The sequence below is a fragment of the Thermobia domestica genome, chromosome 3 (genome assembly GCF_964235325.1).
Source record: "Thermobia domestica chromosome 3, izTheDome1.hap1.1, whole genome shotgun sequence".
In the NCBI taxonomy this organism is placed as follows: Eukaryota; Metazoa; Arthropoda; class Insecta; order Zygentoma; family Lepismatidae; genus Thermobia; species Thermobia domestica.
Window position 1 is genome coordinate 227834016 of NC_137456.1, and position 14670 is coordinate 227848685.

Genomic DNA, 14670 nt, shown 5'->3' on the forward strand with positions numbered 1-14670 from the left:
TAATAATCACTGTCTTCACGAAATATACAGGGCGTCCACAAAAAATACTTCTATAACCTGGTGGCGGTTATAATTATTTCACTTGCCATAAATAATTTACTTGCTTATTTAGAGCAAATGGTACACGAGATTTGTAAGTTTTGTATATTGCTGGAAAGGTCACACCGAGTGCACTAGACATGTGAAATATCTCGCTTGCATGGGGCCTGTAGGGGGCGTGGCGAACATTTGAAGGTCAGAAAATGGTACCCTCCGAAACACCAGAAAACGTGGATAAAATATGAGGCTACATTATAATTGTTTTGCGACTTGGAATGTATTGGTTTAAAAGGTAGCTGAATACGAATCTGACATCTGTTTACAAACCAAAACAACAGATCCGACATACAGGACACAATTTACAAAAAGCAAGCCATAGGTTTAAATTAGGTATATAGAGATATTCGAAGTCGCTTTGCATAAATCGGATACCAAAAGTGTAAAATTCAAAACGGAGGTTCCAAGATATCGAAGAAATACAAAACACTGCTATGGAACTGAAAGCGGGTAGAAAGAGGTTTTCGTGGAGGCTGACAACGAATTCTATCTTAAAAGTACAAAATGCAATATGTCGGAACCAATGTGGCGGACAAAAAGCGCAAAAAGTACGTACAGAACCCACATACGGAATTCCTACACATGTAGAAGAAAATTACGTATAGTACAAAACGGGGCAAGTATTGGCAAGTGATATTTCACAATAAACAGGAACTGTATTTTACTCACTATCGTGCGAAAATTGAGGCACGGAATGCAGGTTACAATTTGTAAAGCATATGAAAGTTTTAGAATACGAACCGATTACAATCATAGAGCATATTTTTTTTTTTTTACTACTAATTCACTCTCCCTCCCCCAAAGAGCTATGCTGTGATCTGCATGTTTAATATATCGTTGGAAAGCTTCGCAGAAAGTACACTTTACATCTGTAACATCTCGTTTGAATGTCACCTGTACTGTACGTTGCGATCATTTGCAGATACCATTTGAAGATCTCAAGAAGGTAAGTGAAAAGTTCGCGTTGGAGTTTAAAACATCGTTTATGCTTCCATAACTGTCTTTATGACCATTAATAGCAGAAGCACCTATTATGTTCACCAGTATTTCTTAATGTGGCTTAGTCAGAGAACCTAAATATTTAAAATAATGAACATATCTTTATATTTACAGGGTCTATTGAAAATTCTTAAAATATTTTAACACATAGTATTCAGTAATTGATTGATTTAAACTTAAAATGATATGCATGATATATCACTGTTCAAAGAGGTTAATAGTAATTGTTCTGGATATAAGAATTTTCCTCTCTAATCCGTGTGCTACTAATACAATGATGTGAAGCTTTTGTTAGAACTTTAATTAGTGAAGCATCATCATCGTAGAGGCATGTTAACCTTTCACGCTTTCGGCGACCTTTAAGTACTCTGAATTCCATAGCTTTTATAACCGTTTGTCTCTTCGTGGCCACTGATCTGAATATCGAATTTGATGATATGGAGGAGATTGACAGTAATTTTAGGAACGTTCTTTCAAATAAGTCACCCATTGTACTGTTTTGAAGTATACTCTGCCACAATAAAGCAATATTACAGACAAGACTAGTAATACCATACCTTGCTGTAAGAATAATAGTAAGCATAAATATATTGATATATAAATATGATAAAGGTTGTTAAGAAATGTACAATTTCTGTCAAGTTAAGTACGCTTGCACTTGCAAAATAAATATCTTTTCCTCAAAATGCATCTCATTTAACTAAGTATGATTGATTCGTCTCTATAACAATAATTGTAACATGAAAGCAAAATATATTTGTGTGTACGTCTTAGGTTTTGCTTGTTTTGAGCAGTTTTTGCTGAATCACTGAGACTGAGAGAAGTGTAAGACTATTCCTAAGTAGCCTACTCCTTTCTACTCAATACAATATTCTAAATACTCTCTTGTATATGTTACGACCAAAACACTATAACCAAGTACACCCTGTTTCAAAGAGAATATACGCCAGATACATTAAATTTTGTGTTAAATAAGCGATCTCTTAAACCGTTCTGCCCTTTAACACATTTATTTACTAATACAAAGACGTCCTACTGTTTTGTTGCACTTCTTCATCCAACTATAGTGAGATAACGCTACTATAGTGAGATAAGGCATAGCTGATAGGTGATACGGCAGACTTTTTAATATTGCATACACAATTTTATTTTGGTAAGAAAATATGAAAAAATAATTTACAGACTTCTAATGTTTCCTTTGAGCTTTGATAACACTGATTTTGTCTGCTAAATTACCTTATAAGAGTAACTCCGATTTTAAGATTCAATGACAACATGATACTTATTGCTTATTGTACGTAATAGATGTCGCACACGTTATGCTGTTTTTTAGGCGAAAATGAATAAGAAATTTCAGCATTCGTTATATCCAGTAACTGCATTGTCGGAACTCAAGTTTCGCTTAAGAGTCATACTTTTTGGCATCCAATTATAGTTCGCAGTTAATAAGTTTAGTTTGATACTTAGTGCCAACTATTACTTGTGCTACATCATTCTTCATATAATGTACAAGATCTTTTTACTGAAATCGAAATATGCAATAAATTTTACAATTTTTATATAATTTTAATTCTTAAGTTACTCTTCGAGACTCGTATTTACTGGGTTGAAGGATGGGAAATGTCTCAAGAACTTACTATGCCAATTCGAAATATTGACTTTTAGCCAGTAATAGTTCCCTATTTATATAATTCTCTAACTCTTTTTCAGTATAAACGTTAAAACAGGCGCAACACTTGCTTAAGTACATGAATAAGGATAAAGTTATGTTTAACTTTAAAATTGTTATTTCATCTAAAGATAAAAGCAATAGAAAAATAAGTCGAAAAGTCTTCTATATTTACAATATTTATTCTATTAACATGAATTGTATACTTTTATTGCAGGATGGTATCCGGCCCAAATGCTATACTCGCCTACATGAATGAATTTCCAGGTCTTAGGTTGAATCGGGAAGTCATGTTTAGTGATTTGGATTTAGTAGGTGAGTCTCTGTTCGATAGTGTCCAATAGTTTGCATAAATTTTTGTAGAAACTTAATAATGAATCATACAACACATATGACTTACGGATTTTTGAATTCATGCAAAAATACAATTACGATAAATGAAATGATAAAAAGTAATTATAATACCAATATAGTGATAATGCAAATATAATGCCAATCTATTTGAAAACTTAATTATAAATAATTCTGTTATCCAAACGTGTATATATGCATTACTATTGATTTACTGTGGTATTGTTTTTCACAAGTAACTTTGTGTAGATTTAGGAGATTATTTTCAAAAATTCCGTAAGATAAACCAAATTTGACATACGAAAATAATTAATGTGAAACCTTGGTAAAACATTGACAATTATGCTTATGGATTAATAATGGAACTGAATGACTATGGACATATTTCTTTTTTGATCCCCCACTTTAAATCAAATCAAACGTTCCTGTAACATCGGCGTATTAGATATCCAATAGACCAGTAGAGTAGAATAAAATACACAGTTAGCTAATTAGAAACGAACTACTTCGGAAAGAAAACGTAAATAAATGGAAATAATGTTATAGTTTTCGACTAAACTAGAAAATATAGTTTAACATTAGTATACAAGAATGCAATGCAACACTGATATGTAATTATGCTAGTCAATCTGAAATTAGAAAAAAATTAGCTTTATATTCTAATAATTAAGTTCAAATATTAAGCCCGTGACTCCTCAGAACACAAAATGTTCTTAAAAAAGAAATGTTCTACTTTAGAAAACGTAGTTTTGTAAAATGATATGCACCATCTTAAAATGCTGTATCTTAACGTTTGATGTATATGTGTATGAAAAATCACTTAAGCTTACCTAAAATTCCTACATTTTATCAGCATTTATACTATGTAGGGACTAACAACATGTTCTTTAAAACTCTGTTAAAGTTGCGTCTTAAATTAGTGGTCAACTTAGAATTGACAATAATCTACATAAAATATAATAAAACTTAGTACCATTTAATCACGTTTCTTTATTTTGCGTCACAAATAACATGGGTAATATGATCTTATCACAGCTAATGAGTTTGTTTCAGAAAATTGCAGAAATGGTATTTTTAATCACCATAACAATATTGCATCAGGAATAAGATTCATTTAGTTTTAATTTGTGATTGCTGGTATGTAATATCTGCCAAATGTGTCATTTAAATACTTTATTCAATTTAATTATGCAATAATACGTTATAAAATTAAAGTTAAAAGTTACGTTTGCTTCATCATAAATATCCATATGTATATTTCAGTTTACATTACGTTGAACAATCCTTCACTTATTGTTCATCTACACTTGTTTCTTTGATTTATTAACTAATAAATAGAAATGTCGCTTCAATATATTTTCCACACAGAAAGACGTTAAAAGAAAATGTCAATTTCAAGATTTTCGATAATGCAAAACATGTTTGTCATGATGTATCTAGGGACACTTCGAAACTTAAACTACTAATGTACTGTTACAGTACTAATGTATTTTATTATTAAGATCCCGTATGAATTCACGTATTTTCATCTTTGCATTCAGTAGACTTTAACATTGTGTATCCCCGAACTGCCAAATTAATTATATACACCTTGTCTCATAAAGCTTGGCAGCACTCTCTGTTGCTGTTTAGAGGCAAAAAATTCTAATTCCAACTTCGGGTATTTTCGGGAAAATGTAAACCTGGTTCGGAACCCCAAGCAAACGTTTGCAATCGGGAAACATTTTGTAGTTATGTTATTCTTCTTTTAAATATAAAAAGACATGTTACCAAGTGTAGAAAAAAGCAACATTGATTAAAATACTTAATGATACAATATTTCGAAACCTTGTTTTAATGTCAGCACTTGCTTGTTTGTCATTTAGCTCTTCATACGTAAGCAATATTTAGATAGGTAAAGGAGTCTTTCCATATGTAAAATAATGCTCAAACGTAAGACATAGAACATAATTCTCGCCTGAGTACTAAACTAAAAGTCAAAATAGAACAAAAACAGTGTGCAGTGTATATGAATGTCGTTGTCTTGAGAGCGCGTACGTTATGCATCGTTAGAAGCATGTTACGAAGAATATTTGTGTTACCTCAGTGGTAAACCCAACCCCTGGATTTCAAACCTTAAGGTTGTGAGTTCATTTCCCATCTGGGTAAACGTTTTTCTTATGAAATTATATTTCACGCAATACATGAAAAATTATTAAAATAATTGCCCTAATATACATCAGTTTTATATATAACATATAATCATTGCATAAAAGAATTCAGTTTAAATTATAATGTTTGAGATAGAAGTTCACAGAACGTTTGTATTCCAAATGTGAATGTTAAATACAAATTAAGAAAATCGTTTAACAGCAATAAATACATTATGTAGTGTACTTATTTGCTGCTATGTATCACATAGAGGTTACTTATCAATATTCTCATTACAGCAAGCCGTTTACGTTTATCAAATATTATTCGAGTCATCCAAAATCCGACCAAACAAACAATTCAGTAGTATCAACATTTCCCCAAAACCAAAGGTCACGTGAATAGGCTAAATTTATTCTTAGAATGGAAAGCCTTCACTACGATTACGTTTTGATACTCTGCTTTTGTAACAAAGGAGGCACATGTTTTATAACATGACGATGCTTTGGTCTATCGCTTTCTGGCTATCTATCTATCTATCTATCTATCTATATATATATATATATATATAGGGCCGGATACAGGATTTGAAGAGAGGTCCACCAATATCTACCACTACATTTGATTTATATTTTTAAATTTTTAATTGCCTTTAGGCATTTGTGATATGAATGAGGAATATTAATTTTTGCACTGAATCCTTTTAATTCAACTTTCAGAAAATCGACTTAAACTATTGCTTTTGCGAAAGTAAGCTTTGTTTTAAGCTTCAAACGGACACATGATTAAAAAAAATTCAGAGAATGTTAGTTTTTCACTGCTAGGTTCTCATTTCAGATAGTGTATATTGACAGTAAAGACGAGTGCATGTGCAACCCCTTAATTCCAGCCATATATATATATATATATATATAATGTATGTTTGCGTGCGGCCTGTAGAACAAACTAGTGGACCGATAACTAAACAAGGTCATGGGTACCTTGGTTCATGCCCCAGACTAAAACTAAGAGTTTCTTAATTTCTAACCAGGGGATCTCAGAGGGCGTTTACGGGGACATGAAAAAGTAGAGAAAAATGACTAATATTAATGTTAACTTCATAGTTATCGCGGCCTCTGAGATAAAAGGTGAAACTCTGATTACATCAACTTCCAAATTCACCTCTCCGATTGGGGATCACTAGAGAGGAAACATATAAAAGTAATACAAAATGACCGATATTACTGTTAAATCCATAGCTTTCGCGCTCGCTGAGATTAATGGTGGCTCTTCCATTATCGATGACTTTGTAATTCAGCCACCATTGTGTGTTGGCGGGAGTCAACTGGGGGGCAGGTTTACCGAGACAGGTAATTTAATCAAAAATGGCCGATATTTGTGTGAAATTCTTAGTTTTATCAACATTCATGTTGTTTTTTTTCTTAATACATAGTAATAGATAGTTTTTACGTTGGTTGAAACAGATGTTAATGGATGTATTACGTATAAATGGAAATGGAAAGACATCTACGTTATCGGATATGCATTCATAGAAAATATATCTTATTTTTAGAAATGTTCAATTGTTTATTCGTGGTTCAGTTTGTGTACATGCATATTTTATCTGAACAGTGCAACGAGCGGGCATAACAGCAAGTATCTAATAAAGTGCATTTGTGTATGTATAAGTGTGTTCCAACATAACTCCGATATGTCTATAGCAAACCTATCGATAATTGTATCGGATGCATAGTTCGGGAGTCGCTTAAGTAAATAGTGGTACTTTCGATTCCGATTAAGTCCAATTAAATTCTCATTAGCACGCAGGGTCTGCACTATGGACGTAAAAATAATCGGAATTAACCGATATTAGTGTCTAATCGTACGTTTTCAGCGTCGCAATAAATTGCTAGCAGTTGGAATGCCATTTAAGACAAAATTTACTCCCTGGGGTGGTTATACCTCCTTAGCCCTCCTAGGAGAAATGGGATAGGGTCACACCAAAATGATAAAAGAAGATTGATATTAGTGTCGGATCCATAATTATGGGATTCGCTTATATAAAGCTACTAGTATTAGTAGTACTATTACTAATACTACTACTACCAAAATAATAATAATAATAACAAAAATAATAATTAAAATAAAATAATATACGCAAGAGAAAATAAAATATCGACTGAAAAGGAAAAAAATCGTGTTAATATTCGGTCAATTTTTTGTCTTTGCAAATTCTGTCCGAGAACTTGAAGTCATCATGTGTATTATGCTGTACAGTAGTGAACCATGGTTACGTATTCTGAGGGAGCGCAGACTCAAAATATTTGAAAACGTATTCAAAAATTTGAGACGAATATTCGGAACCAAGAGCAGCGGAAATAGAAATGCTGGAAACATAATAACGAGCAACTGCATAAACTATACCGTTTGCCAAACATTGTTAAGCTCACCAAGTCCACGAAGGAAAGAGGTAGGACACGTAGGAACGAATGGAAGAATAGAACAAATTAATAACGCTTTAAAAGTTTAAATGAAAATCTAATCCCAAAACTTCCGTTAGGTCTAGGCGCAAAATTGCAGTGCAATAGAATAAACCTTACCTATCAGAAATAGAAATAATGAATAGAATTACGATCCACTTCACTAACGACAGAGATTAATGGAGAGCTTTTAAAAAACTAACATTCAACCTTCGGCTTTCATATGTTATAAAGTATAGTTAATTAATTATAATAATAATATAAATATCTTTAACAAAAAGTGTCCTTCCTGTATAATATTTGTGTGGAAATTTTTCAATTTTATTTGTATTACAAAGTTGCTGGAGTACATTACTACTCACATATACAGAAAACGATGCATTTCAGGTCAAAATTACATTGAGAAAGTTTTGTTATTTAGTTGCAGTGTCTCGTCTAGAACTGCCTAAAGAAAGCGTTCTGCAAGGATGTTACAAGTAAAAGTAATTAATAGCGAGACAACTGAGGTTGCATCGCACGACAGCCATTACGTGTATGAACTTGAATTGTTTGGGGAACAGAAAGAGACCAAACTACCCGTAGCTCCAATGAACATAACGTGGACCTGTTTTCTGATTATGACCTCCGCAGCGTTCTAGCCGAATTTTAGACATGTCCACAGAGCACGGAACAAAAACTACAGCATTTACAGCTCCACGTGGAAGAAAATCAAGTACACAGGACCCGTCAGTACACCAGACGTTGGCAGAAAATGTCATCAAGGAATCAAGTGGCTTCAAACCAGCGGAAGTAAGTATTCAGAATGAACGACGAGCCTTCCAAGCTTTCAAAATCCAGAATTAGCAAATCTAATTGTGCAGGAAGCAGAAGCTCGAATCTATGTTCAGAAAGTGAAGGAGTAAAACTCAGAAAAAGACGAAACTGAAATATATGCGTTCATGGACTTCCTTGTTTTGCCCATTGTGCAAATATCGGCAGGAGAAGGCTTGAATGAATAGTGGACATGGGAAAATGGTCGTCCAATATTCCATGCAACGATGTCGCTGAATTGTTTCAAATTGTGTCCTTAGCTTTTATTGATTTCATAACATTCAAACTAGTCAAAGATATACTGGAAACAGACATGACATCAGCATTCCGTGAATTCTGGGAAACATTTGTTCCAACTTACCATGACTTCTACAGATCCGGAAATTTCTAAACTATGGATCAGGAACTGGTACCTACATGGGAAGATTTCTTTAGTATGTTTAGGTTCCAAGTATGCCCAGAAAATACGGTATAAAACTTTACTGAGTGTGCAATAATGAAACATCATATTCATTCAGAGACAAAATATGTTCTTGAGCAGAAAGGGCATGAACGAGGCAATATAAAAGACCTGGTGAAGTGACTTGTAAAGCCATGATTAAATAATGGATGAAACGTAACTATGGAGGTTTATTTCAGAAGCACGGGGCTCGCCCAGAGTTGCTTCTTCACCTAACAACAGTTGTTGGTCCAATGAGAAGGTGCAAAAGGGATATCCACAGGGAAATGGTTGAAAGTCGTGAGCGAAAAGAAAATATGTAGAAATAAGGAAAATGTAGTATATAAAAAATTTCTGCAGAATGTATAGTAGTATACAAATGTTCCACAAATATAGAAACAAAATATCTCTAAGCAGTAAAATAAAACATGGTTTGCGTTTAGTATACTCTTGTAGTGGGTTATATATATATATATATATATATATATATATATATATATATATATATGTGTGTGTGTGTGTGTGTGTGTGTTTGTGTGCGTATGTTTATTTTTACTATATTACAGAAAAAACTAAGGAACACTATTTAACAATATAACAAAAATAAAAGCTTATTAAAGGGTGCCTACTAACAACGTTATTGGTTGGGGTCCGCACGGACCCCAGGTTGGCATTAACGTAATATTTGAAAGGTTGGCGTTGCAATTCTTGTAATATTTGCTTCAAGGATATCCAGAATAAAATGTATTTCTACTCACTTTGTTTCTTTCAAACACATTTATTCATATAACATGATTGTACGCAAACAACGGGTAATAATGTGTCATAACAGATTATGCTTTCTTAAGAAGAAAATATTATTTTATTAAGTTCTTTAGGCTCGTGACTCATGGAAATTCGCACAAATATAAAAATTACATATACTCTTAGAAATAAAAATTGAGTATATATATATATATATATCTTAGGTAGAAATAAAATAAATTTATACTAGTATTAAAACCTTTAAGAAAGACTCCTCCAAAAAATGTTACAATATATTTGTTGAAAAAATATTCAATGATAATTGTAGCAATAATAGAAGTTTTCCTTCCTTTCTTGGAGAAATTCTTTGTGTTTTCGCTAGTAATACCTAGCACTGTAACGAAGAATACAATACAATATGCTTCAGTAAATGCTGCTACATTGACACGAGTGCTTCTCCAAGAATTCTGACCTAAACATTAGATGACCTATCCCGTCCCTTCAACTGTGGTGAGCTTGCTCCTTGTTAAAGCAATGTGCTTTGCGCGCACATACACGCATTAATCTATCTATCTATCTATCTATCTATCTATGTATCTATCTATCTATATATATATATCATCTATATAACACAATATATATCAATAAACAATTGTGTTAGATTCTAGCAGCTGCAAAAATTCTGACAACCATATGATTCACAAAATGTTTTGTTTTAAAATAAAGGCTTTCATAGTTTGGCTATTGAAAATATTTTTTCCCTGAATCTTTTTCACCGTTTGAAACAATGTAAAATGAAAAGTTTGCAAGCAGACCAGAAGGCTCAACGCTAGTATTGGATAGGAGTAGAGATGCAAGGGCTCGGAAAAAAACCGGCTTTTTTGAAAAAAAACTCGGTTTTTTCTGCTTTGCTTTTTTGCTTGGGAAAGTTTGGGCTTTTTTCAAAATTCTGCTTTAAATCGATAAAGCAGACTTTGTTTCGTTTCTCTATAACACAGAAAGTCATTTAATTAGTGGTTGATGCCGATAATAATATAAAACCTCGAAAGTAAACCATGAATTTCGAAAAGATATTTTAAACAATTTTACTTCAACAATTTTACATTATGAATTCCAAAGGATTAACCAATGTATATAATAAACACATTTTAACCTCCTATATACAAAAGTAAGCGGAGTTGGCAAGAACCATGGTTGTTTCTGAAAATGCCAAAAACCCGTTTTGAAGGGGCAGTTTAAACCAGGCTTTTTTGGGGTTTAAACCAGATTTTTTGATATATATATTTTGCTTTATGTATTTGTATTACATATTCACAGAAATAAGTTTGTTTCGCCTTGGTGTTGTTATTCAACAACGGGGTTATGCTGGAAGAGGTCCCATAAGCTTAAAGAAGTCCGGTCAGTAAATTTCTTAAATTGAGAAACTCCCGCCCTAGCCACCGGGAAAATCCTGTCATTCTTTTAAATGTAAAACAATAACGGGAAAATCCTGTAAAATTTAATTTGCATGTAAAATTTAAAGGTCAACGTATTATAATCAGTACGCTAAAACTGAGTGACACACAATCATAGTCAACGTCTTGCGAATAAAATCAGAAAAATAAACACACTGCTGAACAAGACTGCACTTATTTAATATAAAAACACATTTACACCTGACGTTTCGATCTTCTAACCAGGATCCTCATCAGACGTGAATGTACGTCTGATGAGGATCTTGGATAGAAGATCGAAACGTCACGTGTAAATGTGTTTTTATATTAAATAAGTGCAGTCTTGTTCAGCAGTGTGTTTGTTTTTCTAAAACTGAGGTATTAAATTACAAATTTAGTATGTAGGTATCATTGAAAGTCCAATCCAAGCTAATGTTGGAAGCTAAGTAGGCAATCGATAAATTTTAACAATTTTAATCAATATATTTAAGCAACCTTCGCTTCTTTATAAAACAACAGGCATGCAGAAATATATAATTTGGTTTCGTTTTGTATGTTTAGGCTTAACATCCTTACGTAATACCGAGGTTATCAAGGAGAAGACTTTCGCTTAAAGTGACATCCGAAAGAGTACTTGGTTTACACATGAAAGAAGGGTTGTGGTTCGACCGAGAATTGAACATGGGACACCTTGATTAAAAGGTGAAAAGGAAATAAGACTAATGCAGATGGTTTGACATGTGAAACGTCACTATGAAGTTCACACGATTCGCATTTTTGTTCTTTTAATTTTTTTAGTTTAAACCAGTTATTTAAAAAAAAAACAGCTGGTGTAAACGAGCCAACCCTAAGAGTAAAAACTTCTTTCAAAAAATACACAAATAACTAGCAAAATTGTATGTAGTATTTTTACTTCAAAATATTCCATACCCTCTTTTTGAAACAAAATAAAATTAAAATAAAACATAAGAGAAATACTTAGATTGAGATTTGGTTGAAGGATAGGATGTGCGGTGTTGACATGATCGACTGGATGAGCAAAAATGTGGTCATGACGGGATGGTGTGAAGATGTCTTGTAGATAGTCAGCAAAGGCGTTTGTTTTAGCTTGGTCAGATGGTGCGTGACTGTTGTCGATGATGAGAGGATATGGGGTTTTGCTGTACTTGCCACAGAGTGCGTTGAGACGTTTCCAATAACGGGAAGGGTGTGCATTGTCAGTAAGGTTATTACAGGCTTTGATCCATTGACGGCGTTTGTATGCTTGAATGTAGTTTTTGACTGAACGTTGCAGTTGATGGTGAAGTTGAAGAGCTTCGGGGTTTCGTGTTCTTATGTATTCCCGATAAGCTTGCCGGGAACGTTTGATGTGAGTGAGGTAATGCGGAGGTAATTTAGGCTGATAAGGGGTGGAGCTGGTGGTGGGAATGAACAGTTCTGATGCATGGGTGATTTCTGAAGTGATCGTTTCAATATGTGTGTAAAGCTCATCTGATGAAGTGGGAGGGTTCAAATGAGCTACGGCAGTTGTGAGATAGTTGCGATAATGATCCCAATCAGCTTTGTCGAAACGTGGAGTTCGAATTGGCGGAGGTGCATCGTGAGGTCGAGCATTTCCCATATGATATGAGAGCTTGATCGGGGCATGATCACTACCAAGTAGGTCCAGAACTGTAAGGGTGATCTTAGCAGCAAGTGTATTTGAAATGATAGCAATGTCAGGTGTGGTATTAGACACAGGTCTAGTAGGAGTCGGAGGAATGTGGAGAATGCCAGTGGTGTGAGTGGTTATATGATCTGAGAATTGTATGCGTTCAACAGGAGTGCGACTATGATAGTTTATGTCAGCGAGGATGATATAATTTTTATAGGTGTGAGAGATGTGACTAAAAAATGCGAGTGGAATAGGATGACCTGGGCGAACGTAAATAGTAGCGAAGGTGATCATGATAGACTTGAAATATAAGGTAGTGAGTATATGCTCTGGGAGGTGAGGAATGGAACAAATGTGATTGCGATGAGGTATGTGATGTCGAAAACCTATTGGTACGCCTCCATTTGCCCGTAATGCTGGTGCTGTGTTGTCGTGACGCACAAGCGTATAACGAGGAATGCTACATGAGGTGGTGTTCGTAAGAAATGTCTCGTTCAACAAGAAGGCTGAGATGTGTTCTTCAAGTAAAAGTGCTTCAAATAAAGTTTTATTCTTGGGCAGAGAGCGGATATTAAGGAAGAGAAAGACTAAATCCATAATGTACAGAGTTAGACGGCTGTTTCTTGTGGAGATGTATGGAAATGGACGTAGTTGTTCGTATAAGTGGCGTAGAAGTTAACGTTGAAAACAGATTTAGCGGCCTTGGTGAGTTGCTGTAGAATGTGATTGCGCTGAAAGGGATGGATGTTCTGTAAAGCGAGAGTTAAAAATTGAAGGAGTTGTTGAATGGTAACTGGATCGGTAGTTTGTTGACTGGGAGTAGGTGAAGAGTCTGGGATACGGAGTGGAACTACTAAATGTGGGTGTTGGTGGTCAGGTTGTGGTTTATTCTTGCACTTATAGCTGTAGGCCGGATGTTGGTCGTGGCAGGTTGGACATTCGGGTGGCCGTTCGAGATTCCGACAAGTGCGTGTTTGATGAGGGCCTGCACAATAACCACAAACTGGTGGATTCTTGCAACTAGCTGTGCTATGATCACTGTAAGTTTGGCAATTTTCGCAACGCACAGGAAGAGGAGCAGGCGAGCGTGAGGGTTCGACCCTATGCCGACGATAATAGATGTAAGCGCCAGTAGTAAGCAATGAATCTATTGTATTTTGTGAGGCAGTGAGTACACGCACCATATATGTAGGACCAGCATTATTACGTATACGCATGACTTTATGGATGGTGTGACCTGCGAGTTGGAGTTCTTCTTGTATCTCATTGTCAGAATAGGATGGGTCGACCCCTCGGATGACGACAGATAGGAAAGGTGGACGTCTAGGTGGCGGTGGTTGCTTCTGACGTGCAGAAGAAAGAGTGGTAATGGTAGCATTTTTACCAAAGATTTCGAAAGAAGCCTTGTTCCTAACTGTGATGGCAAACTGTGGATCTGTGGATTTTAGGATATAACCATTTCTAGTTTTGACTACTTCTGTGAGTGGTATACTTGGAAGATATTTCCGAAGTTGTAGGGTAATGAACTTTTCGTTACTGAATTTAGTGTCGAAATGCTGGAGAAGGAAGGAGTGAAGTACAGGTTTAGGAGGTTGGTTTGTGATCGAGTGTTGAAATTGAGGAGTAACGGTAGTGCTTCTGTCTCCGGTTTCCATGTCTGAATGTTCTGAAGTATTGTCTCTGTGTGGTTTCTTGGCCTGATGGTGAGGTTGTTTGATAGTTTCTGAATAGAGTTGCTGCTGCCTTGGAGACCTGGATCTAGTGGACACATTTGAAGCAGTGGATGCAGTTGAACTGCCCGACTGCGATCGCTGTCTAGTGCCCTTATCCTTTCTTTTGACCACTGTCGTGGTCGAAGCAGACGGAGTGACGAAAACAGGGGGTAA

The 14670-nt window shown here is 34.8% G+C and overlaps 1 protein-coding gene across 1 annotated transcript; it reads right to left on the bottom strand.

Moving 5' to 3' along the window:
- Nucleotides 1-1309: 1309 nt before the first annotated feature.
- On the bottom strand, nt 1310-13381 carry LOC145682145 (uncharacterized). Its single transcript, XM_081753734.1, has 2 exons — nt 12109-13381; nt 1310-1656 (listed from the first exon to the last, which is right to left on the bottom strand). Exons 1-2 carry the CDS (start codon nt 13379-13381, stop codon nt 1310-1312), a joined length of 1620 nt encoding a protein of 539 aa, XP_081609860.1.
- Nucleotides 13382-14670: the final 1289 nt, after the last annotated feature.